This window comes from Rhinolophus ferrumequinum, chromosome 14 (assembly GCF_004115265.2).
Source record: "Rhinolophus ferrumequinum isolate MPI-CBG mRhiFer1 chromosome 14, mRhiFer1_v1.p, whole genome shotgun sequence".
NCBI classification, from domain to species: domain Eukaryota; kingdom Metazoa; phylum Chordata; class Mammalia; order Chiroptera; family Rhinolophidae; genus Rhinolophus; species Rhinolophus ferrumequinum.
The window spans coordinates 41,300,325-41,327,824 of record NC_046297.1 but is presented as its reverse complement, the minus strand read 5'-3'; the positions used below and the strand labels follow the sequence as shown (position 1 = coordinate 41,327,824).

Here is a 27,500-nt window from a genome sequence, read left to right as displayed (position 1 = left end):
CTAAATATTGTATTGAATAAAAGGCAAATTTCAGTAGATCTGAAAAATGTCCTTATACTGATTTTAGCAAGCAAAAATTTTACAATGAAAGTTGATAAAGGCTGTTGCCTGTTTTTTTTTTTTTAGATTATCACTTCAGTATGATAAAGAGTAAAATAAACTTATACTTAATTCAAATAATGAAAGCATAAAGTTCTGTTTTAAATAATCAAGTAAGGCAGAGCTATTTTTAAATAATCTGGATCAAGTCCAAATCCCACATAAACTCAGGTTAAAATCACCCTAGTCCATGAGACTTCCTTCTCATACTGAAACACTTTTAAAAAAATAATAATTTAAGATAAAAGATTTTTCATGGAGTTATTTTTCTCTAGTGAAATCACATTAGCCTACACAGGCTACAAGTAATCTCTAAGTATAAATCTATGTACTCCCTTGAATTTGTCATTTAATTTATTCTTGTTTATTTAATTAAAGAGGACTGAAAATTAAGTAAGTACTAAGAGGCTCCCATCTACACAAAGCCAAAGCCAATATTTTCCTGGGTCTTTTTCTAGGATAAAAAATGGTTTGTTCAGAGTATATATGTTTTTGATAGGATGTCAACATGCTAAAATAAACTGTATCTACCTAGCTTTACATTTATATAATCTGTCATGCAGCTCCTGAGGTACTTTGACATCTATGATACTTTATCGCCAAACAGTATGAAGGCATGAAAACATTTTCACCTTTAACTGACGCTCCAGGCTATTAACCAGTCTATGCAACAAAACATATTAAGCACCTAGTACATAAAAGGAATTATGTTGTCTGTGCCTGACACACATACAGAGTGAAGTAAAGATGCTGCTCTTGCCAACAATTTCAGTCTTGTTGAGTGAAGATATAGGTGAATGAGTAGATAGGCAAATAAGAATGCAATAAGTAAACAAAGAAATAATAAATATTGCTTTAATTGCCTCAAAATACCTCCAGTCTGTTAAGAGGAAAACACTGATTTAGAAAACATGAATTTATTACCAATTACTGGCCTGGTACTATAGAACGCACCACCAGTGCTGAGATAAATAAGATAATAAAAGAATTTATCTTTCCCAAGCAATTTAAAATAGGGTATCTACCCTTCAGAAATATCTGCAAAGTGTTAACACATGCTATACATTTTGGGACACTCAAAGATGAATCAGACTTTGAATCTGTCCACAAAAATGTTGCAGGGTAGTAAATGTATTCTTCACTAAAAATAATTATAGACAGGTGGAAAGAGATTTAAGAAGTAAACATTTAAAATGTACAAGGATAGTAGAAACTAGAGTGATCTGGGAATGTAAGTTTGGCTTTAAAGGCTACATAAGATGGCAACAGCAACAGATTTAGAAGGAGAGGTCAAAACATTCAAATAAATAGCAGGATAAAGGAATGGTAACAGGAAAATAGAGAGGTAGCACAAGTTGACCCCCTATACTTGGGTGAGACCATTTGTGTATGAAACTGTTAGTACACTCACGGAGGAACTTGGTACAACCCTGGGCCCAACACTCTAAATGCAGGTTGTGGGTCCTCAGTAACTCTGACAACCTAAAATCTTTCCAAACAACTCTATCACCACCCCAAATGAGAACCAAACAGGTTTCTGTGTAGGAAAGATAAAGCGGGAGAGATAAGTAGGAGCTTTCAGTATCAGGCTGAGCGCTTACTTAAATTCAGTAGGCGAAGGGAAAACATTGAAGGCTTTTAAAAAAGGGAGTTGATCTGACCCTAAAAACTTTAGGATAATTACTACCGGATACTGTGTATAATGCATTGGCTTGCAATGAGATAACTGGCACAATCAGGAGGATATTTAGTGCGGCTGCATAGCAGTAAAGGCCATGTGGCTGGAAACAAGGCTCTCAGTAAGAGAGACTTGATTTCATTATCATCACTGCCACAGACATCATCCTTCACTGAGCACTTCTGTGTACCCAGAATTGTGCTGAGCCCTTTAATTTCTCATTTATCCTCACAACAAGCCCCAAAAAGCCACCAAAATTTTTGTCCCTCTACAAGACACGACAAGGTAAGAACTGCCACTCTTACTCCCATTTTAGAGATACAAAAATCCAAGTTTAAAGAAGTTAAGAAACATGCCCAAGCACACGATTAGTAAGTGGTGAAGCCAGGATCAGAAATCCAGATTGCTAGCCTAACAGCAAAGGCAGCAAGTACTGTAGACATATAATCTGGGGTGAAATCTTGGCTTCAACACTTACCAATTATACGATCTTTGGAAAATAACTTAAAAAAAGGCTTTTGCCCTTGTGAAAAATGGGAATAAGAATAGTACCTATATTTTATGGGGTTATAGGGAAAACAGATAATGCTCATATAATTTACCATGCTTAGCTAATAATAAGTATACATTAAGTGACTGTCACATTATCGTCATCTTTATCACTTTGAGGACTCAGACATAAACTCTTAAAATTCTTCCACATCATATGTTATCCTTCCTCCATCTACATTTTTAAAGGAAAAATTTAATCAAACCCATTCTTTGAGAACAGTATTTCTGGAAAGAAAAAAAAATATTTAAGTTTAAAGACTAGAAGACTTTCCAGTCCATTTTACTAGTGTTAAAATAGAAACTAAAGTCTGACTTGACTAAGAAATTAACTTAGAAAAAAAAAATCCACCACAAAATTCCTGTTTTCAAACAGAAGATTGCTTAGAGAGTGTAAAAGCTGTTTGAGGGCAGTGATATTACTCCTATGGTAAACAAATACATGTTAATGATTACCAAACACAAAGATTTGGGTTTCTTTTTCATTTCTGGTCTATTTATTCTTAGTAATGCCAGTATATTTCTAACATAGCTATTTGAGAATTAAATGAGATAATGCATGTAGCAACACAGTATACATAGTACCTGGCACATGGTGAGAAGTTAATGAATATTATCAACTGCTACATTATCATCACTATTGATAACGTGATTCTTGAGAATTTTAAGATATATAATTATGCACTTTAAAAGTCTTTTCAATAGTATTGTTTCTGCCAAAACTACATCACAAATAAAGCACTGACAAAAATCAACCGGATTTCAACCAGCTAACAAAATATCTATACATAATATATTTGATGCTTATTATATTTATATAAAGTTATTTGTAGATTTTTATATAACTACTTCATTCAGCTTACTGAAAAAGTCATGTATTTTTGCAGCAATAACAGGTTTTATAACTAAAGGTACATCTCATTCTTAAAGTATTTCTTTAATCTGCTTAATTGAATTCATTTTTCCGTAGAACACTACTTAGGGAAGTTTAGCTTGAGAATGTCAGAATATTAGTACAATTCATTTTCAATTTCTAATCTAAGAGTACTTTTTAGCTTTATGAAAGTATAATTGACATATAACAATGTGTAAGTTTAAGGTGTACAATGCAATGATTTGGTATAAGTACATACTATGAAATGATGACCACAATAGGGTTTTACCACATCGATCGCCTCACAGAGTTATCAATTTTTGTATGTGGTGAGAACATTTAAAATCTACTCTTAGTAACTTTCACGTATACAATGTTTGTACCCTTTGACTACCATCATCCATTTCCCCCATCTGTTTCTAAGAGTATTTATATAATCACTTTTGAAGCTTGAAAGATGACTATCTGAGGAATATTTAATGTGACAAATTAAGCCTACACTTTGGATTTTTACTGAGGCATCATGATATTTCACATAAATTTTCTAGTAAAGTAGCTTGTAAAAAAGCTAAACACTGGAATTAGGAGGAATCAGAAGGCTTAGGTTTCAACTTAAAATGAACAGCAACCTTAGACAAATAAAAATTGATTTCCAATGTTTTCTCATTTTAAAATGGGGATGGAGATTATTTACCTTCTAAATTTCTTTAGATTATAGAAATACTGAAAGTAGTTCAGATATCAAAAATAAGACAGGTATGTCCCAAAAGAACAAAAATATTTTTGTTTCTACTCAAAATGACATATGACTCTTAATTAATCTTAACATTTCTGTAAAATACAATTTTTTGAGTACGTAAAAAAAGAAACTACCACATCTCAAGTTTTATTGTATATCAAAGAATACTCACAATTATCTTAAAGGTTATTAAAATCCTCCCTTTTCTGACTACAAAGCTGTGTAAGGCTGGATTTATCTTTCTATACTTTAATCAAAACAACAAATTGCAACAGACTGAATACAGAAATATGAGAATCTAGCTATGATCCATTAAGCCATACAGTAAAGAGGTTTACAAAAAAAATTAAGATAATGTCAGTAATGATTTTTGTTTTGGAAAATATGATTTTCATAAAAATTATTATTTTAAGTCAGAGACAAATTGTTATAATGGCATAACACTAACCTCCAAATTGGATACACAATAAGCAATCTCTAACACTCTTCTCTGTACCATGTCTTTTCCCAACAGATACACTTAGGCTTTTTGTTGTGTTGTTTGATATTGAACAAGATGCCACGATTTGTCTGTGTTAGGTAGCTCAAGGGTGGTTTTTTGAGTCAGTAAGACTATGTCATAGGTCATTATCATCAAATGGTAGAAGACAGAGACCATATTCCTATGTGATTGCGTCAGGACGAATAATAGCCCCCTGTAGATGTCCATGTCCTAATCCCTAGAACCTGTGAAATACAAGGTGTGATCAAAAATTATGGTGAATGTTTAAATAAAAAAATGTATCACAGTAAAAGACACATTGACATTAATCCCCCTCAAAATACTCACCCTTGCTTTGAACACTTATCCTGTAGTTCTTTTCACTTTCTGAAGCAGTTCTGGAAGTTCTCTTTTGTGTCTTTAGTTGCACTGTCGTGGCTGCCTCAATGTCCTGAATTGATTCAAAATGTTTTCCTTTCAAGATCATTTTGACTTTGGGGAAGAGCCAGAAGTCACACGGTGCCAGATCCAGTAAATAAGGTGGATGAGGACACACTGTAATGTTTTTATTCACAGAAATTGCTGTACCAGAAGCATGTGTGACATGGAGCCTTTTCGTTGTGATCAACAAATATGGTGAATGCTGCTGCCGCGTGCCATCCAACGGAAAGGCGGGATCTTCAATATGGGAAGCAGTGTGTTGAACCTTAGTAACGGTGTGTGACAAGTTTCAACTTGTTTGGTGCAGTCAGTTGGGTATGAGCTAAGTTGAGAGAAGGTGTGTTTTAAAGTGTGCCATAAATCATCCTCCACATGACAACGCACCGTGCTACACATCCCTTCTGGTATGGAAATTTCTGTCAAATAAAAATATTACAGTGTGTCCTCATCCACCTTCTTCACCAGATCTGGCACCATGTGACTTCTGGCTCTTCCCCAAAATAAAAATGATTCAGGACATCAAGGCAGTCACGACAGTGCAACTAAAGACACTCACGAAAGAGGACTTTCAGAACTGCTTCAGAAAGTGGCAAGAACGATGGGATAAGTGTGTTTCAAGCGAGGGGGAGTATTTTGAGGTGGATTAATGGCAGTGTGTCTTTTACTGCAATAATTTCTTTTTTATTTAAACATTCACCATATCGTTGGATCACACCTCATATTACCTTACATGACAAAGGGGAGTTTGCAGAAGTGATTAAGGTTACAGATCTTGAAATAGGGAAATTACGCTGGATTATTCAGGTGGGCCCAGTCTAATCACATGAGTTCTTAAAAGCTGAAAACTGTTCCTTGTGGTTAGAGGGAGATGTAACAATAGAAGAAAGGTCACAGAGAAGTAATGTACGAAAGACTGAATCCACCATTGTGGAAATTGAAGAAGAGACCATGGAATGCAGGAGGCTTCTAGCAGCTAAAAAAGGCAGGGAAATGGATTCTTTCCTAGGACGTCCTAGGACTTCCAGAAACAAACAGAGCCCTGCTGACAGCTTGATTTTAATCTAGTGACATACCTGTATCAAACTTCTGACCTAACGAACTGAAAGATAATAAACAACTGAAAGGTAACAATTTTATGTTGTTCTAAGCTATTAAATTTGTGGTAATGTGTTACAGCAGCAATAGGAAACTAATACAGTGGTAATGTCAGTTTTCATCCAAGACTGGTTGAGGGAGATTTACCGTAGTAAGTTAGTAAGTTTCAGCTTCACAGTCGCTTGCTTGCACAAGACATTTTTCAAGGCACTGAACCTAATGTTGTATTTGTAATTTGTATTCTTTTTAAAAAGGACCAACTTCAGATACCAGAAAACTTAGATCCACCTCCTGAAGAATGCTAAAAAATAATATTAGAGGAATTTCCCCTATAGGGATACCCCCTAATTCCAACGGTTTACAAACATCTTCCGAGATTAATGTGGGGAGGGATGAGATCTCTTAGAATTTATGTGAATATGGTTCTACGAGGAGAGATAAGCCTTGGGGGCTAACGGGGGACTAGAAAGATGGAAAGTTAACTTCAGAAAATATTTTAGGAGAACTAAAATTAATGACTTCAAAAAACTCTACTAATTATTGAGAGGAAAACACTTAAGCAGAAGAGACATTTATGAAATGGTTAAATCCAGAGTTAGTTATCTATACATTGAAAAGAGAATTTAAATACATTTCTTTCCAAGTGACTCAAATTTCAGCAAAACAGAAGAAGAGATTTTTCAAGTCATTTCTGGAAAGAAACTTCTCTAGTCATATCATAGAGAAGTTGAGACTTGTTATTAACTATCAATAAATGATGAGTAAATTAGAAATTGCCTTGCTGTGAGTGTTAACTTTTTCTTATCTGGTTTTTCCAACTTATCTCAAGTCAACAAATGGGCATTTATTTCCTGGAGAGCAGCTTGGATTACCACTGGAGGTCAGTCTTGGGCTTTCCCGCAGGTCATCAAAAACCCCAACGAATGACTGGAAAGGGAGGTGAAGGCCGACTAGCATAGTCCAAATCTCTCATTTTGCAGCAGATGAAGATACTAGAGCTCTAAGAGGCTAAATAAACGCCTAGCATATACGGGATTAACTATAGTTACAATCCATACTACTAACTGAGTTTTACAATTTTTTGAGTGTTAATGGTACAATTGCTCTATTTATAACATATATCCTAAATAAAAGAGAAGAGACAAATCTCCTGCAGAGAAAAATTCCAAGTGATTCATGTAGATACTGCCCACTCAACATCATACAAATTCAAATTAAAGTACATTCTAAAAAATATCTGACCAGTACTCCTAAAACTGTTTTGTTTTTAAATTAATTATAGTTTATTGGGGTGACAATTGTTAGTAAAGTTGCATAGGTTTCAAGTGTACAATTCTATAATACATCATCTATATATAACATTGTGTGCTCACCACCCAGAGTCAGTTCTCCTTCCATCACCTTCCATCCTAAAACTGTTAAGGTCAGCAAAAACAAAGAAAATACAAGCAGCTGTCACAGTCCAGAGAACCCAAGAAGACATAAAACTAAATGTAATGTGGTGTATCATTGTCGAGATCCTGGACCAGAAAAACAACATTAGTAAAACATTCTGAGTAAAAAACTGAGGAATTCTAAATAAAGTATACACTTTAATTAATATTATATATCAATATCGGTTCATTAGTTGTGACTTATGTACCATATTAATGCAAGATATTAATAGAGAAAACTGAGTGTGGGGTATATGGGAACTCTATACTATTTTACCAACTTTTCTATAAATCTAAAATGATTCTAAGATTAAAAAGTTATTTAAAAACTGAGGGTTGCTAGATGGGCGGGAGGGGTGGGGGGTGGGGGGGAGGGTGAGGGGATTGGAGGGCAGTCGGTGACCACAGGATGGCCACGGGTTTGAAAATTAATCTGGGGAACATAATTTGGTGGTTACCAGAAGGTAAAGGGGATGGGGGGTGGGGGATGAGGGTGAGGGGGATCAAATGTATGGTGATGGAAGGGGAGCTGACTCGGGGTGGTGAACACACAGTGTGATTTATGGATGATGTGATACAGAATTGCACACCTGAAATCTATGTAATTTTACTAACAATTGTCACCCCAATAAATTAAAAAAAAAAAGTTATTTAAAAAGATCTATACATTCTAAAAAAAGTAAAACCTTTAAGCAATTTATTAATATCTGAATCTCCCTTCTCTTTTGGCTGCCATGAAGTTAAGAGTCAAATCTGAAGTTCAGCACTTGTGGCCTGAATTTATGTTGTTTTTATTCCTCTGGTTTAATTTTTAGAAATCTTTATATTTTACTATTATTTGTATGCATCTTTGTAGACTCAAATCAATATTTTACTAGGTAAAAAAACTAAAGTTTAAGTAGAGGTATCATCCTGCCCTTTACCTCAAATTTCTAAGCCTTGTTCCTTTAACAGATATCTTACACCCTATTTCATGGAGTAAAAAAAAGTTATCAAATGGGTACCTCCTCAACTCCCTATTACTAAACTCTTGAATCTACTTATCTGTAACCATCCTCTCTTTCTTCTCTTCTGTTACATTAAAAGAGCTGTCCTTCACCTAATATCAGCCCCTCTGTCTTTTATTTGCAGGATATTATTTTCTCACTATTTTAGGAATGCTACACTCTTGATTTTTCTTCTCATTCCAGTATAGTTTGACCTCTCTTAAAACTGAATCCTTTCCACTGATATTTAAACATTTTTATCTTTTCCATATTTAAAAATAAAACCAATAAAAAAATAAATAATAACCCTTTCCTGAATCTTTAAAAAGACAATAGCCCACTACAGCATTTTTCTTTGGGGGCATCAGTGAAATACTGAATTTGGCAAGAGAGCAAGACGGTGCAAAATGCAGGGAGGTTCCACTCTGTGGCCTTTGAATTAAGTAATAGTTGATGACTATAAACAAACATGTAGCAGGAGAGTCACTGCCCTTTGCTGTCCAATTTGGACTAGCTGGGGAAAGAATGATCCTGTTTTTCCTTCAACAAGTACACTGAGATGAATCAGCGATTTATTTTATCTTTATTCAGAAAAGATAATAATGAATTAGTTATCTATTTTCCTTCTTATATACATATCCTCTCAAGCAAATGCATAGTAAGCCTATTATTGGTTTTTCTCTTTTTTCCCTAAATCAGTGCTTCAGTTCAGGCTCTCATTATCTGGATTTTACTGATAAAACTTGCAGTGATCTTCCTACCCAATCCATCTGCCACTATTCCAAATGTGAATCTGATCATGTCATGATCCTTCAATGGCTTACAACTGCAATAAAAGAAAATGTAAATTTTATGAGAACTATATTTCTATTTCTATATTATGTTAATTTTTGCTTAATTCTCCTTGTAAATACCCACATTCATACCAGTTAGGTCAAATTACCTCCAACACCTCTTTTAATCAATATATTCTCAGGGTGGGGAGTGGTGGAAATAGCCTGGCTTTGATACTTATTGTGGGACTTTATTGTGAGACTCAGTTTCCATATCTGTACAATCTGGGGGAAAAAAGTCCCCAACTCAGAGATTATTAGGAATAAAGGAGTTAAGCTCCATAAAACATTTAGACCATCTGGCACATAGTAAGTATCCAATAAGTGTTAGCTAGTGTTATATAGATTCCGAAAAGCTACCCCAGTAACAGACACTCTGACATTAACGGAAATCACTGTTGCCAGTGGACTTTTGTGACTTCCAAAGGTACATCAGTGAATGGGCCAATTTTTAGAAAGAATGGGGGGAAGGAACATTTGCTGACCAGGAATCTTTAAAAAGTGTAGAAGGAAGATTATTGGGTTTAGGCTTTGGTGTTTATTTTAGATACCTCTATACTCTATGAGAGGATTTTTAGTCATTTGCTGAAGAAAACCTTTGATGAAGAGCCAAAGTTCTAGAAATAAGCAATTTAAAGATGTATGAAATCTTAGATGAGAATTATATACATTCCCATGGCTCTGATGTTAATATTTTTAAAAAGTTGATTCTCTTATGTAATAGTAACTGAAAGCCCAGAAGTTTGCTTGTTAGAAAAGTACAAACTGTCAGATAGGAAACCAAGCAAACCAAGACCCTCAGTTGTTTTGGATAGCCAGATCATTTATCATATTTTCACTCAGAAAAGATAATAAGGAATTAGTTATAACCTATTTTCCTAGAGCTTTCCTCCTTATATACAAGTTTTGTAGGTCCTGAGGAATATGGTTTTGAAAGACAGCATTGGAAATTTGAGAAAAACCTGTGAGAAAGGAGCAGTTACTGAAGACAGAGTTCAAACTCAGAGAGAAGACATAACTTAGCGCAAACAGGGAGAAATATAAACAAGAACAGATGAAGGAGTCCTAGGGAGAAGGACAGACGAGAGGGGATAGTAGTCTTGAGACCACAGGAGCTGACTGCAGGTGGAGATGTAGCTGGAACTCCCTGTTCTGTCCAGCTTGACTAACATTTTTTTAAATGTAACTTTATCATGCTTATAGACAGTTGGGTACTTTATGTAGTTCTTAATTCTTTTGATAGTTGTAGAGAAGTCAAACACATATATAATAACTGAAAGTCTGGGGAAGTAAAAACCTTACTTTGGTAGAAATACCCATTACTTTAGAAATTTGCAGAAACATGGACTAAATTCTGTATATTTTATGATGGCTAACATAAATTTTTTTGTAAATGAAATGTTCCTTAAAAAACAATTTTTAGGGCCGGCCCGGTGGCTCAGGCAGTTAGAGCTACATGCTCCTAACTCCGAAGGCTGCCGGTTCGAGTCCCACATGGGCCAGTGGGCTCTTAACCACAAGGTAGCCAGTTCAATTCCTCGAGTCCCTCAAGGGATGGTGGGCAGCGCCCCCTGCAACTCAAATTGAACACGGCACCTTGAGCTGAGCTGCCGCTGAGCTCCCGGATGGCTCAGTTGTTTGGAGTGCGTCCTCTCAACCAAAAGGTTGCCGGTTTGACTCCCGCAAGAGATGGTGGGCTGCGCCCCCTGCAACTAGAAAACGGCAACTGGACCTGGAGCTGAGCTGCGCCCTCCACAACTAAGACTGAAAGGACAACAACTTGAAGCTGAACGGCACCCTCCACAACTAAGATTGAAAGGACAACAACTTTACTTGGAAAAAAGGCCTGGAAGTACACACTGTTCCCCAATAAAGTCCAGTTCCCCTTCCCCCCCAAAAAAAAAATTCTTTAGAAAAAAACAAAAAAAATTTTTAGCAATCAAACACAGAGCATAAGAATAGGTACCAAGAATGCATGGGACAGGTTACCAAGTGTGTCATTACCAGAGACTGAAAGGGAAGGAGAGCTAAGGAAATGCCTAAAACCAAGTGGTTAGTGGAGGAGGAGAAGAAGGAGGAAGGACAGAAGGCAAAGGAAGAAACGCTCAATTAGCTTTATAAGTTGTCTCCATTCTTCTTCAGGATATGTAGTGTGTGGATCAAAGAACCTCCACCTTCAGATCCCCAATGATGTGGTTCTATTCTTTGCCTCTAAAATATGGTTTTTATTTTGTTACAAAAGTTTTATTTACTCTAAAACATTAATTTGAAAATGAGCATGTGTTACTCCTTATATACACTACCCCTGTAAGTAGGCTTAATAAGATGATTACTCGCTATTCAGGAATAACAGGGTAATTACTGCAGCCAAATGAACATAACTCAGGGCAATCTTAGCCCTCTCACCCTTCTATTTAGTCAATTTTAAAAGTTTTCTTTTTTTTAAGAAAAATTGCAGGAGAAAATGGTAATATTATATGCTACAGATATTTCAAATCATAACTGAAATAATCCAATACTATTTTGAATATAATATAATATATTAAGATACAGGAAAATGTAACTATGATATTTATGCTTCAAGATTATATACCTACTATCAGTGTGTGAGTACATCTGAGAGTTCAGCATAAAATGGATCTGAGCTTGAATCATACCAGTTGTAATCATTCTCTAGTTCAACTAACTTCAACTCCCAGCTGTTGCCTATTTACTTAAAACATTTCAGCCTAGTACTCAAAGCCTTCCACAATATGTACCCAACCTGTCTCCATCAAACATACGGGGGTCTGACAATTACGTTTGCGAACTTGTTGCAACTATGTTGCTAACCTTTTTTGATATCACAGGGATTATTCATTATGAATTTGTACCAACTGGACAGTTAACCAAGTTTACTATTTGGAAGCGCTGAAAAGGCTGCGTGAAAAAGTTAGACGATATGAACTTTTCACCAACAATTTATGGCTCTTGCATCACAACAATGCACCAGCTCACACGGCACTGACTGTGAAGAAGTTTTGAGCCAGTAAACAAATAACTGTATCAGAACACCCCACCTACTCACCTGATCTGGCCCCCAATGACTTCTTTCTTTACCCGAAAATAAAGGAAATATTGAAAGGATGACATTTTGATGCCAGTCAGGACATCAAGGGTAAAACGACGACATCTTTCATGGCCATTCCAGAAAAAGAGTCCCAAAATTGCTTTGAAGGGTGGACTAGGCACTGGCGTCAGTGCATAGCTTCCTATGTACTTTGAAGGTGATCGTAGTGATATTCAGCAATGAGGTAGGTAGCACTTTTTCTAGGATGAGTTTGCAAACTTAATTGTCTGACCTCGTACAGTTAAGTATTGATTTCTTCTAATTCTTTTGAAGTATATATTACATACATATTTTCTATTTCTATGAACAGAAATAGGAATTCCTATGAATTAAGAACTGTTTATTAATTCATAGCGCAAGCATTTATTCAGTGTCAAATTCTATTGTGTGCTCAGCACTTTCCCTGGATTTTATCATCTTGACCTTATTGACTGTAACAGTGTCTGTATCAGTGAGCTTGGCCTTATGTAATAGAAAGCCAACTATTAGTGGCTTAACCACTTATGCTTATTTTCTTCACATAACCTAAAGTCCAGGGCTAGTTGCAGTGGCTCCATGATGTCACTCACATCTCAGGATCATTTTATCTACCCACTTTACTATCTTTAGTGTATGGCTTTTAGCTTCATGTTTGCCATCACATGGTCACAAGTGCCTGGTAACTTTCATTGCTATTATTCCAAGAAGGAGGACAGGAAACAAAGTAAAGACTTTCCTAGAAATCTGTAGAACACTTCCCTTTATATCTCATTGACTAGAACTGTGTCAGGGGAGTCAGATGATGTCAAAGACTTTCTCTCTCTATCTTTCAGCTTTGCATATTTCTGTGAGGTCAACTCCTTAACACAGACAGGTTTTCTTCATGTGATAGTGGTGAAGAAGAGTGTGGCAAGGTCAAAGAAAGGTTCAGTATAACAACATCTGAACTTAATGAGCCACAGGAAAGAGTTTATTCTTTTCAGTGTCTTCATATGAAATACTGCCCTTCCTTGAGTATGTTCCCATATCTGGATCAATAACTGGGTCAGGAAGATAAAAGTACAATGATTGGCCAGGCCTCTGTCTCATGTCTACCCTGTAATGGGAATCCCCATCAAAACCACACAGAATAGGAGAAGGTTGTTTAGCCAAAGGTAGGGGAGTTCTATTATTAGATGAAGAGGGTTAGAAACACTAAGCAAAGAACATTTGTCCTTATAGTAGCACTGAACAATTTGCAAGCTAATGTTCTTTCTGCCATATTATATTGTATAAAACTTCAGGCTCTAATTGAGAATATATAATGAAGAGACCCAAAGCTGCTTCCTTAGGAACATCCTTCATAGTTTTGACTACCAGGTAACACTGAAGTCTCTGGCCAAGGCTGTCAGTTGTAAAATAATAGTAAAATAATTTTTAGCAGGACACATGGCCATGCATTAGAAAGACTACCTTTTTAAGCCTCCCTTGCAACAGGTGTGACCACATGGAAAGTGAAAATAACTAATATACAAAACTAGTGTGTGAGTGTATAACTACCTGTATAGATAGACAGATATAGACAGGTAGGTAAATAGTAGATAGGTAGATAGATCTGACTGCATTTTCTTTTTAATTTTATTGGGGAATATTGGGAAACAGTGTGTTTATCCAGGGCCCACAGCTCAAAGTCATTGTCCTTTAATCTAGTTGTGGAGGGCGCAGCTCAGCTCCAAGTCCAGTTGCCGTTTTCAATCTTTAGTTGCAGAGGGGCACAGCCCATCATCCCATGTGGGCAACCGTGTTGTTGAGAGCTTGCGCTCTAACCAACTGAGCCATCTGGCCACCCCTCCAGAAGCTCAGCGGCAGCTCATTATCTTCAATCTAGTTGTGGAGGGCGCAGCTCACTGGCCCATGTGGGAATCGAACTGGCAACCCTGTTGTTCAGAGCTTGCGCTCTAACCAACTGAGCCATCCGGCTGCCCCTGGCTCCAATTTTTTGTTTATTATTTTCTATCTTCTTCACTAAATGTAAGAGCACTAGAATATGAAAGCAGAAACTTTATCTCTTTTGTTGGATGCTGTCACCCTAAAATCTATAATAGTGTTTGACACATCGGAAGGGTTCAATTTTTATTGAGAAATGAATAGGTCACTCTTTTCTGTCTATTCAATTTCAACTTCTCCATGAAGCTAAATCTCTGACCACCTGACCTTTAGGTGTCTTTTCTTCCTATTATGAATGGTTCTTATATAGAGATTCTGTACAGATTCTGTACAGACATTCAAATAGTTAATATTTTAGGATGGTAGAATAAAGGTATAGACAATTTTACTAAGTTATATTCATAGGAAAAAAAATAGAGCATATTTATCACTTTTCATGCACCACTCTGAGTTCTTAGTTATAAATTCATTTGTCAATGTTTTATTTCTCAACCAGATTGTAAAATCCTAGAGGGCAGAGACCAAAGTGTACTATTTTTCCATACGTCTCAGCCTGTAGCCAGTGTATCTGGTACATAGTAGGTCCTCAATGAATACCAATAAGACTAAGACAGTTTAACAGCGCCTTAAGAAAACTTAATGCACTCACTGCATTTCTAGTCAAGAAATCTGTATGGGATAAACATTAGCATAGCTAGAAAATGAAAATTTGTATTGTTTTCTTGATGTTTAGCATCTACCTTGAGGCAACTACAATGTGTTTCTCTCAAAGCATAAGCTTGTTTATCAAGAGAAAATTATACTATTTTTAACATTTACAAGGCCTAACTGAAATTGAGACAAGTGTAATAGTTCAATGTACCTAAGAAGTCCATCCCTTGGAGACGATGGGCAGTAAAATACATAATATCTTTTCCAGGTGTAGATTTTAAGATATTAAGGTACTTCCTTACAGGCCCTCCTGTCCATTTAAGGCTCTGCACGAATCCATATTTTATTAGAAACTGTGTTTATTGCAGGGTCACTAGTAGTCAATCCAGGTGCCTCCGAAGGGGGGGAAATACTATAGCAAAACTGACAGAAAGTCACCACATCTACATCATTCAGAATTCCCATTTCCTTCCCTAAACATAGAAATTATGTAACTGCTGATACAGCCTTTCCCCTTCACGCCTACTTCAGGATGGAAAGCATCGAGCTAGACCAGAACACCAACATCCGCTATTACATGGGTCCTAGTTCCTGCTTTCAAACCTGCCTCTATTCACATGTGTCCACAGGGTATAATTTGCCTCCATTTCCCTCTTCTTGCCTAAAGTTTCACTCAGAAAACATCTGGTACTACATCACCACTCATGGTTCCTTCCCCTCTTCTTCACTCAAGTTCCTACTTCTCGTTATTCTTAGCAACCCTCAGGTTGGTAAAGGATGATTGCAAGAATTTTTCATCATCGACTAAAAAGGCACGGATATCCATTCACAAAATAAAGCACAACTCCAAAGTAGATAATTTCCAATCAAAATAGTAATAATAAAATCAAACAAACAAAAAAAACCCCACCCAATCTCCACCACCACTCCACAGGGCATACAATCAATCCTAGTTCATAGTAAAAAAGTCCAACATACTATATTTTATTTTATAGCAAACTATAAAGACCACTAAGTAAACTATATTAGGGATGTATAATAAACCCTATTACAATATTTGTCTATTGTACTGTTTCTGTACAGAGAGTCAAACAGTTACTATTTTAGGATGGTAGGATAAAGATATTGACAATTTTTACTAAGTTATATTCATAGGGAAAAAAACCCCTTACTTACTTGATACCCTATAATTTCTCTCTTTACTTTAACCAAAAAAAAAAAATCAATGTTCCCTCAGCTGGCTCTTTTGTGACAAGTGAGCAGCAGGTCTGAGAAGTAACAGTCCAGAATAGAGAAGGCAGAAAGAAGACTTTAGGTAAAATGGTTCCAAGGGGAAAAACAGACATGACATTATTTTATAAGTTTCAAAGTACGAAAAGTTAAATTTTGGGCACTATGTAGAATCACTGGTGGGAGGTGAGGTGGGGTAGAAAGAAAGAAGACGTAGAGATTTAAAAAACAACTGAGCAAATAAAAAATGTAAAAATGGTTAACATCAGGGAAAAACAAAGAGTATAAAGACAGGATAGTAAGCAGTGAATAATATTTATATAGTCTTTACAGTGATAACAATTCATATAGACTTAAACTGACATAAGAGGAGAAGGAAAGTGAAAAGATGGAATCCTCATCTTTAATAAATAACAAGTGTATAGGTAATATTAAAATGAGTAAATCGGGAGGTGTCTATTCATTTTATTCAAAAATAGGGAGATGAAAGGTTTACAGGGTGAAAAGTGGCTAAGCAGGATGAGGTGAGGGTATCAGGGGACTGATACTATTTTGATATATTTAATTTAGCAACATTTGATTGTTAAATTATATATTACTTTCATAAAAATAGCATTACATTATAAAAAATAAACTAACCATTTCTATTTCAAGTTAACAGGCTAGTTTTAATATCTCATCTATATAATTTATGATATTACCGATTTCAGATAGACTGCTCAGTTTTCTTTTCATTTTAAATCACTCTAATACTTTAACCTAATACATAAAGAAATTATCTTTCTTTATGGTGTATTTTTTTGTGACTGCAACGAAATAAAAATGATATAAAGGTAGAATTTTTTCTGTTTTGTTTTTGAGCAATTCCTTATCATATCCTGAGTAATAATAGCTTTAGGAAATCTTACAATAATGTTTTGTTTCTTATCATTAAAATAGCCTTTATTATTATTACCCAATAAATAGACTGGCACAAATTAAAATCTTTAACTCTTTTGTTTATTCACATTCTCTTTCAAATGTTTCCTGATATTTACTGGTACATGTAACTAAACTATCTCCATTATTTGTATTGCATGAATGTTATGATTAGTAATATTCACTTTTATATAATTCAGCCTTTACGGGACCAAGACCATCTTCTAAGTAAAGAATCTTTGAAAGGGTAAACCAATTGTGTCAATCACGATAGCAACACTCCATCTAGATTACATTTTTCAGAGCAAAACTACGAGAAAGGTTTTGATCAACTTGGGAGGAAATTTGTCGAAACCATCAACTGGTTATTTATTATCTAAAGTACTTCTCTTTCAGCTATGTACTTGAAAGTTTCATCATATGTTAGTTGTCCATATAATTAAGATTAATGTTAAATGTTGTTTCTAGCAAAAATCCTTAGATTTTTCAGTTGTTTTCACTTCTACTTCCAAAGATTTGTCCATGTTTCTTCCTCTTTGTTTAAAGTGTGGATGTTTCCTCTACTAACAAATTCCTCTATCACATTCTTGAATAATTTTTAAAATTCATCTTTCAAATGAAACTTTGTCAAACACTTTCTGAAAAAATTAACACCATCCATCAGATGGGGGGCTTAAACACACATAACATTTACTGGTCTGTAATTCACAGGGCTCTTTCTAGAGTCCTGATCAATGGGATTTCCATTATTAATCCATAATTCTTATGAAATAGTAATTGTTCATAATGTCATGATAAACATTTTTATGAAACACATACCCCTCTCTCTACTTCCCCAATAATTCAGCCACATTCAACTTTCAAATTTCTTCAATTCCCAAAAAGAACTTTAAAAATTATACCAATGTGGTTGTTTTAAAAGTAACCAGCTCTTTCAAAATATATTGTGACTTATTATAAGCATGTATTCTATGTAGCTAAAAAGTCTTTATGTTCATAGACTATCAGAAGTGAGTTCTGCTAATCATTTATGAATAGAAAAATAACCTTCCAGTTCACTAAAGGTCTTTCTAAAAAAATTACACATATTTAATAATCTCTAATTGGATCTTAACAGTCTATTAGTTCTGTGACAAACTCAGTACAGTTGACCCTTGAACAATATAGGTTTGAATTGTGCAGACTTTTTTAAAAAACAAAATTATAGTTGACATTCATTATTATTTTAAGTTTCAGGTGTATAACATAGTAATTAGATACTGACGTAATTTATGAAGTGATCCCCCTGATTAGTCCAGTACACAGCTGACACCATACATACTTATTAAAATATTACTGACTATATTCCCTATGCTGTACTTTACATCTCCAGGACTATTTTGTAACTACCAATTTGTACTTCTTAATCCTTTCACCTTTTCACCCAGCTCCCAACCACCCTCCCCTCTGGCAACCATCAGTTTGTTGTCTTTATCTGTGAGTCTGTTCCTATTGTGCTTATTTATGTTGTTCTTTAGATTCTACTATAAGTGAAATCAATGTGGTATTTGTCTTTCTCTGTCTGACTTATTTCACTCAGCATAATAACATCTAGGTCCATCCATGTGTCGAAAATAGTTAAGATTTCATGTTTATTGCCAAGTAATATTCCATTGTATATATGTACCAGTTCATTTTTATCCAGTCGTTTATTGATGGGCCCTTAGGTTGCTTCCATATCTTGGCTATTGTAAATAATGCTGCAATGAACACAGGGATGCAAATAACTTTTCAAATTAGTGTTTTGGATTTCTTTGGATAAACATCCAGGAGTGCAATTGCTGGGTCATAAGGTAGTTTTATTTTTAATTTTTTGAGGAACCTACATAATGTTTTCCATAGTGGCTGCAATAATTTACAATCCCACCAACAGTGCATGATCGTTCCCTTTTCTCCACATCCTTACCAACACTTGTTATTTGCTGATTTATTGATGATGGCCATTCTGACAGGTGTGAGGTGATATCTCATTGTGGTTTTTACTGTTTCATTTCTCTGATGATTTCTAACTGAGCATCTTTTCATATGTCTACTTGCCATCTGTATGACCTCTTTGGAGAAATGTCTACTCAGGGCCTCTGCTCATTTTTTAATTGAACGGTTTTTTGTTTTGCTTTTTTTTGGTATTGAGTTGTGTAAATTCTTTGTAAATTTTGGATATTAATCACTTATTGGATGTATCACTGGTGAATAGCTTATCACATTGAGTAGATTTTTAAATTGTGTTGATGGTTTCCTTCGCTGTTAAAAACTTTTTAGTTTGATGAGTCCTATTTGTTTATGTTTTCGTTTCCCTTGCCTGAGGAGATAGATCAGAAAAAATATCACTGAAAGCAATGTCTATATTACTGCCTATATTTTCTTCTAGGAGTTTTATGGTTTCGGGTCTTTAATCCATTTTGATTTTATTCTTGTATATAGTGTAAGAAGGTGGTCTAGTTTCATTTTCTTGCACATATCTGTCTAGTTTTCCTAACATCATTTATTGCATAGACTGTCTTTACCACATTGCATATTCTTACTTTGTGATAGACTAAACGATCCTATAGGCATGGGTTTATTTCTAGGCTTTCTATTCTGTTTCATTGATCTACGTGTATGTGTCTGTTTTTATGCCAGTACCATGCTGTTTTGATTTCTATAGCCTTGTAGCAGTTTGATATCAGGTAGTGTGATAACTCCAACTTTGTATTTCTTTCTCAAGACTGCTATGGCTATTTATGGTCTTCTGTGGTTCCATATAAATTTTAGTATTATTTATCCTAGTTCTGTGGAGAATGCCATTGGTATTTTGACAGAGATTGCATTGCATCTATAAATTGCTTTGGGTAGTATGGACATTTTCACAATGTTAATTCTTCCTATGAATGAGCACAACATATGCTTCCATTTATTTGTATCTTCTTCAATTTCTTTCTTCAATGTCTTATAATTTTCCATGTACAGGTCTTTAATGTCCTTGGTTAAATTTATTTCTAGGTATTTTATTAGTTTGGGGGCAATGGAATTGTAAATGGGATTGTTTTCTTAATTTCTCTTTCTGATAGTTAAATACTGATGTATAAAAATGCAACTGATTTCTGAATATTAATTTTGAATCCTGCTACTTTACTGAGTTCGTTTATCAGTTCTAAAAAGTTTTTGGTGGAATCTTTCAGGTTTTTCTATACATAGTATCATGTCATCTGAAAAGATTGACAATTTTTCTTCCTCCTTTCCAATTTAGATGTCTCTTATTTCTTTTTCTTGTCTGACTAGTGTGGCTAGGACTTCCAACACTATGTTGAAAAAAAGTGGGGAAAGTGGACATCTTTGTCCTGTCCCTGATCTTAAGAAAAATACTTTTCTATTTTCCTGTTGACTATGATGTTAGCTGTGGGTTTGTCATAAATGGCCTTTATTATGTTGAGATATGTTCCATCTATTTCCACTTTGCTGAGAGTTTTTATCATAAATAAATTGTTTGTCAAACGATTTTTCTGCATTTATTGATATGACCATGTGATTTTTAGGTTTCATATTGTTTATGTGGTGGACCACATTAACTGTTTTGCAAATAGTGAACAAAACCTGCATCCCAGGAATAAATCCCACTTGATCATGTATGATCTTTTAAATGTATTGCTGATTCATTTTGCTAATATTTTGTTGAGAATTTTTACATCTATGTTCATCTGGGATATTGGCCTATATTTTTCTTTTTTTTTTGTAATTTGTCTAGTTTTGGAATCAGGGTAATGAGGACCTCTTAAAATTAGCTTGGGTGACTTCCCTCCTCTTGAATTTTTTGGAATAGTCTTAGAAGGATCAGTGTTAATGATTATTCGGATATTTGGTAAAATATATTGATGAAGCCATGTAGTCCAGGACTTCTGTTTGTTTGCAGTTGTTTGATTACTGATTTGATTTCATTAGTAGTAATCAGTATGTTCAGATTTTTCTGTTTCTTATTGATTCAGTCTTGGAACATTGTACGTTTCTAGGAATTTATCAATTTCTTCCACATTGCCCAATTTGTTGGCATATACTTTTCTTATAATCCTTTGTATTTCTGTGGTGTCAGCTATCACTTCTCCTCTTTCATTTCTGATTTATTTGGGTCCTCTCACTTTTTTCTTGATAAGTCTAGTTAAAAGTTTGTCAACTTTGTTTATCTTTTCAAAGAATCAGCTCTTGGTTTCATTGATCGTTTGTGTTTTTTTTTTTAAGACTCTACTTCATTTATTTCTGCTCTTATCTTTGTTATTGCCTTCCTTCTACTAAATTTGGGCCGTGTTTGCTGTCTTTTTCTAGTTCCTTTATGTGTAATGTTAGATTGTTTAATTGATATTTTTCTTATTTCTTGAGGTAGGCCTGTATTACTATGAATTTCCTTGTTAGAACTGCTTTCATTGTGTCTCATAGTTTTTGAGTTGTTGTGTTTCCATTCTGATTTGTTTTAAGGTATCTTTTGATGTCTTCCTTGACATCACTGTTGACCCATTCATTGTTTAGTAGCACATTATTTAGCCTCCATGTGTTTGTGTGTTTTTCAGTGTTTTTCTTTAAAGTGACTTCTAACTTCATACCTTTATGGTCACAGAAGATGCTTGATATGATTTCAATCTTCTTAAATTCATTAAGACTTGTTTTGTGGCCTAACATGTGGTCTGTTTTGGAAAATGTTCCTGTGCACTTGAAAAGAATGCATATTCTGCTGCTCTGGGGTGAAATGCTCGAAAAATATCAATTAAATCCATCTGGTCTAATGTGTCATTTAAGACTGCTGTTTCCTTGTTGATTTTCTGTCTGAAAGATCTATCCATTGATGTCAATGGGGCATTAAAGTCCCCTAGTATTACTGTACTACTGCCGAACTCTGCCTTTATGTCCATCAATATAAACATTCATTATATATTTCGGTGATCCAATGTTGGATGAATAAATATTTACAAGGGTTATATCTTATTGGATTGATTCCTTTATCATTATGAAACGTACTTCTTTGTTTTTTATTATAGCGTTTGTTTTTAAAGTCTATTTTGCCTGATATAAGTATTGCTACTCCAGCATTTGTTTGTTTCCATTTGCATGAAATATCTTTTTCAATCCCTTTACTTTCAGTGTGTGTGTGTCTTTCGATTTGAAGTGAGTCATTTGTAGACAGAATATGTATGGGCTTTGTTTTCTTATCCATTCAGGTACCCCATGTCTTTTGATTGGGACATTTAATCCATTTACATTCAAAGTGATTACTGACAGATACATAGTTACTGCCATTTTATTATTCATATTGATGTTCTTTTTCACCTGCCTTCTTCTTCTCAATGAAGTCCTTTTAACATTTCTTGTAATACTGGTTTAGTGGTGATGAACCTTCAGCTTTTTCTTGTCTGGGAAGTTCTTTATCTCTCCTTCAATTTGAAATGACAGTCTTGCTGGGTAGAGTAGTCTTGGTTGCAGGTCCTTGCTCTTCATCTCTTTGAATATTCTGTGCCAATCCCTTCTGGCCTGCAAAGCTTTTGTTGAGAAATCAGCTGACAATCTCATGGTACCTAACTGCCTTACTCTTTCTGTTTTAGGATTCTCTGTCTTTAACCTTTGCCATTTTAATTATGATGTGTTTTGGTGTGGGCCTTTTTGGGTTCATCTTAATTATGACTCGCTGGGCTTCCTGGACTTGTATGTATATGTCCTTCGCCAGGTTAGGCAAATTTTCTTCAAATCGGTTCTCAATCCTTCAAACAGGTTTTTCAAATAGGTTCTCAATCCTTTGTTCTCTCTCTTCTCCTTTGGTACATCTATGATGCAAATGTCTTTCTGCTTCATATTGTCCCAGAGGTCCCTTAAACTATCCCCTTTTTTAAAATTCTTTTTTCTTTCTGGTGTTCCAATTGGATGTTTTCTGCAATCTTGTCTTCTAAATCGCTGATTCAGTCTTATGCTTTATCTAATCTGCTGCAGATTCTTTCTAGTGTATTCTTCATTGCAGTTATTGCATTCTTTATTTCTAACTGGTTCTGTTTTACGGTTTCTATTTCATTTTTTATGCTTACTCTTTGTTGAAGTTCTCACTCAGATCCTGGATCATTTTTATAATCAATATTTTGGACTGTGTATATGGTAGATTGTTTGCCTCCATTTTGTTTAGTTCTTTTTCTGGAGTTTTCCCCTGTTCTTTCATTTGGGATATATTTATCTCCTCATTTTGGCTGCCTTCCTGTGTATGTTTCTATGTATTAGGTAGATTGACTATGTCTCCCAGTATTGGCAGAATGGCCTTATGTAGTAAGAATGGCCTAGTCCTGTGGGGCCCAGTGGTGTAGTCTCTCTGACCATCTGAGCCGGGTGCTCCAAGAGTGTCTTTTGTGTGGGTTGTGTGTGCCCTCCTTCTATAGCTGAACTTTGACTGTTTTTGACCTGTCAGTGAGTGGGGCTGACACTCAGGCTGACTGGCTGTGAGGACAGGCTATGACTACAGTATAAGAACTGTGTGAGGGCTGTCCCCATGAACTGGAATTTGCCCGAGCGAGTTCTGGTGCCTGTGGAGACCACCCTTTGAGTATACCACTTGTGAGGTAATCGAGTGGTGCTCTGTTGTAGTCTGAAGCTGTCCAATAGGTGTTTATTCTGTGGCCTCTTGAGAGCAGCTCCGGTGTAGGCCAACATCAGCTGCTGCCTGTGACCATGCCCGGCATTACCTGGTAAGAGCTACAAAGTGATTCTCAGTTGATAGCTGCCTGTGTTGGAAATGGTAGAGCATGGGAACAGCCTACATTGGGAATCCAGGTGAGCTATCACTATTATTGAGCCTGGGGCAGCTCAGCAAAAGGGATAAGGCACTCTGAGATCTGCCCCCCACCTGCTGAGTGCCCATAAAGCTCAGCTGTCATAAGAGCCTCCAGAGGTACATGAGTTGGAAGGGGCAGGGTCTCAGGGAGCCAGGAGGCTGGAGCTAGCAGAGTTAACCAGGTTAAGGCAGTTTCAGATTTGGCCTTGTGGGGGGATGGTTGAACACAGGGACGATGACAGTTGTCCCTCCAGCCCTCATCTTGAAGCCACACAACTCAAGTCTCTCCTTGCATATCTCCGGCCCCGCCCGAGCTGCCGTCCCTCCACCAGAGCACATAGTGAATGCCTGGGAGTGAGAGAGTATATGTGCGGGTCCTTTAAGAGGAAGTCTGGGTTCCCAGCAGCCATCTGTCTCATCCTGATGAATGGAATCCCTAATGATTTTCACCACCAGATGTTGTGGGGCTCCTCTTCTTAGCACTGGTGTTCTGGGCTGGGGAGCCTGGTGTGGGACTGGGACTCCCGGCTTTTCAGGTGAGACCTCTACAGCTGAATTATCCCTCCTGATTCTCAATTGCCCCACGTGGGTGTGGGACAGCCCCTTTTCCATCTCTGCCCCTCCTACTTGTCTCGATGTGGCTTCTTTATATACTTAAAGGACTTCTGTTCAGCTAGTTTTCACGTGGTGCTCCAAGTTGTTCTATAATTTGGTTTAACTTTAATGTGGTCATGGAAGGAGGTATGCACAGCATTTACCTACACCACCATCTTGAGTGGAACCTCTGAAAGTCTTTTGTTATTATTGACATTTTCACAGACATACCCCACTGAGGCTGTGGGGGACAGGGCCAAATTGTCCTTCTTCATTAGTCTGTACATTTTTTTAATAGTGTGGCAAAATATGCATAAAATAAAATGTACAGTCTTAATTACTTTTCAGTGTACTGTATTTTAATATCTCCAAGAAGGAACAAAGAGCCACAGACACATGTTTTAAAAAGCCAAAACAATGCTTATCTCATTTATGTAACTGTGAGGGATGAGTCAACATCCAGGTAAGGGTTATTAGTAATCTAACTCTAAGTGTCCCTTCATTTATTGAAATCAGATCCTACTAATAGGTATTAGAAGATAGGTAAATAGTTAAGAATTGACTTGCCAACTTGTATAAATTCCTAAAACACATCAAAAATCTGAGATGTCACTGATGTTAGAGATTCATAAAAGTGGCACTAATAATATAGGAATGTAAAATTCTGTTTCCAACCTAACTTGCTTCAAGGACTTCATCAAAAATCCCATGGGGAGATATTTTTTCTCTGCTTATATTCATGTCACATAATTATATTTTTATGGATTGTTTAATCTATATTGGAAAAAAGTCAATATTTTGAAGAATACATATATATATGGCTCCAGAGTCCTTTTTAAAAAGATACTGAGCAAACAGAAATTATGGGTGGTAAAAGATACAGTTAGAGAATCTTCATTTACAGAAGTTAAAGGCTTTATCATTTTTAAACATTTTTTTAAAATAAAGGAGACTGAGAGACTAATGTGACTCTCGAGGTCCAGCATGCTTGCAGTATATGAACTATGTCAGAATGGAAAGAACACAGACTTGAAAGACCTAAATTCCAATCTCACATTCACAGTTTTCAGCCAAGTGTGTGATTTCAGGCAGGTCACTCACTGTCTCTGAGCTCCAAGATCTCAATCTGTAAAATGGTGATAATGCCCATCTCTATCTCACATGGCAGCTGTGATAATATGCTTGAAGATAGTACTTAACTTACATTAAAATACCTGGCACATTGCTCAGCATCAAGTGGCTCTCAGTAAATATCTCTTCCTTCCCTTCTTTTTTAATAAACAGAACTTAGAGCATTTTGCATAACTCATGACAAAAATAAAGCAACGTCTTTTTCACAGATAAGTGGTTTCTTAACTTGAGTTTTACTGTAACTACAGATATGATCATAGAACTATGGAAAAAAAGGCAAAGAAAACATATCTTGAGAAGCATCTAACAAGCAGCTTTCTTTGTTTCATGCTGACATGCTTTGTGGTTACAATGCAGGCATCCAATGAACACCAGATCAGAATTAAAATTCTAGGCAGGCTTTCAACTTTTATGATTGTATCCATTCTTCACTGAGCATGGCAAACGCACGTTTTAGAAGTTACTTACTAAAGATATTCCCATAGTACTCTTAAGAGTTCATTTCCAAAAGAGGCCCTATCCCTTTAATATATCTGAGTAAGTAAAAGCTATCCCAGGTTTCTTGCATTGGACTTTAAAAATTGCAGCAGGGTAATAAAATCATGTTTTTTACAGAGGCTTTTCTAAGGGTAGGCCACAGCAGAATTGCAAAGGTGCATGATGAATTATAGGAAAAAAGACCAAACAAATTTCAAAAATAAAGAATACCAATCCAAAATGATTTATGACCACATTTTCAATAAAATTAAATATAGAATAATTAGCAGAAAGCATTTAATTTAATTTAGTTTTCCTATTATAAATGTAAAGTTGGCATAACTGCAGCAAGCCTAATCAAAATCAGGTAATAGTTACCTCTGTGGCCTTGCTTGATGGTTCCAGTCCAGTCATATTTGCTACTATTAACTGATGTAAGAGTTGAACTTGAGCCACACTTAGGAAGAAGTCCAGGTTTGTGGTTATATTCACTTCCAAGGAATGGCCACACACTAAAATCTCCTGAAAGAAAAAAAAAAAAAGGTTGAATATAGATAGAGAAACATGATAGCCATTCAATGATAATTTATCATTCTTACTTATTTGACCCTATGTTGATGAATTTTCCTGGGACTCAAGTTCATTTGTTAATGAGAATAGCAGAAATGGTGAGCACAGTCACTCGACACAGTATAATGGATTAATTTAATAAACATTTATGAGGGCCTGCTGTGAGCCAGGCTGTGTGCTAGTTATAGGGCAACAAACTAACAATAAGAATTTTTCACCATTTCGTGTACATCTGGCTTTTTCATATCTCAAACTACGATCATTATTTTAATATATAATCAATGATGTAATTCTTTAGCCCAGTCTTATTCATTCATTCAAACCTACAAATATTTATTGAGCATCTCCTAATTACCATGCACTATCCTAGAGTGCTAGGAATATCATAAAGAACACTGGCCTTGAAGGACAACCTGCTCTTGAGAAGGTTACAATCTGTTTGGGCCGACAGATGTAAACAGGCAATTGTAGGTCGGCAATTACAATCACAAGTGGTATGGCCTCAGTATTCTCCAAAGGATACACTCTGAATGATTTATAACAAAACAGAGCGCTGAAGCCAAAAATAGCTAGACTAATTAATTTCACTTCTTCAAACTGCTAACATCTTGGCAGCATTGGGTAGATAGATGTCCACTACTTAACTGGTGCTGTTCTGCATATCTGAGTCACTTGAACATTCATCACTGGAAAACCATTTAGTGAAGGAAAACAGAAATGAAAAACAATCCAGAAGCCTCACTTAATAAGCAGAAGTCCTGACTCTTGTCATGAAGTGCATGTGGACAATGTTCAAATGCTTGGAAAAGTCCAAAAAAACCTTCTCCTTATTAGTGTCATCCAAGGGAATGGATTAAAGGAGACTGATGACTGGTCCAAATACAAACTACACAGCTTAG

The 27,500-nt window shown here is 35.8% G+C and overlaps 1 protein-coding gene across 8 annotated transcripts in view; it reads right to left on the bottom strand.

Moving 5' to 3' along the window:
• VPS13B (vacuolar protein sorting 13 homolog B) overlaps window positions 1–27,500 on the bottom strand; it is a 719,992-nt gene that overhangs the window by 244,387 nt on the left and 448,105 nt on the right. For all 8 annotated transcript variants that reach the window (XM_033126656.1, XM_033126657.1, XM_033126651.1 and 5 more), the window contains exon 33: window positions 26,410–26,553. In XM_033126656.1, the coding sequence (XP_032982547.1) occupies window positions 26,410–26,553 (144 nt within the window). The remainder of the gene's footprint in view (window positions 1–26,409; window positions 26,554–27,500) is intronic.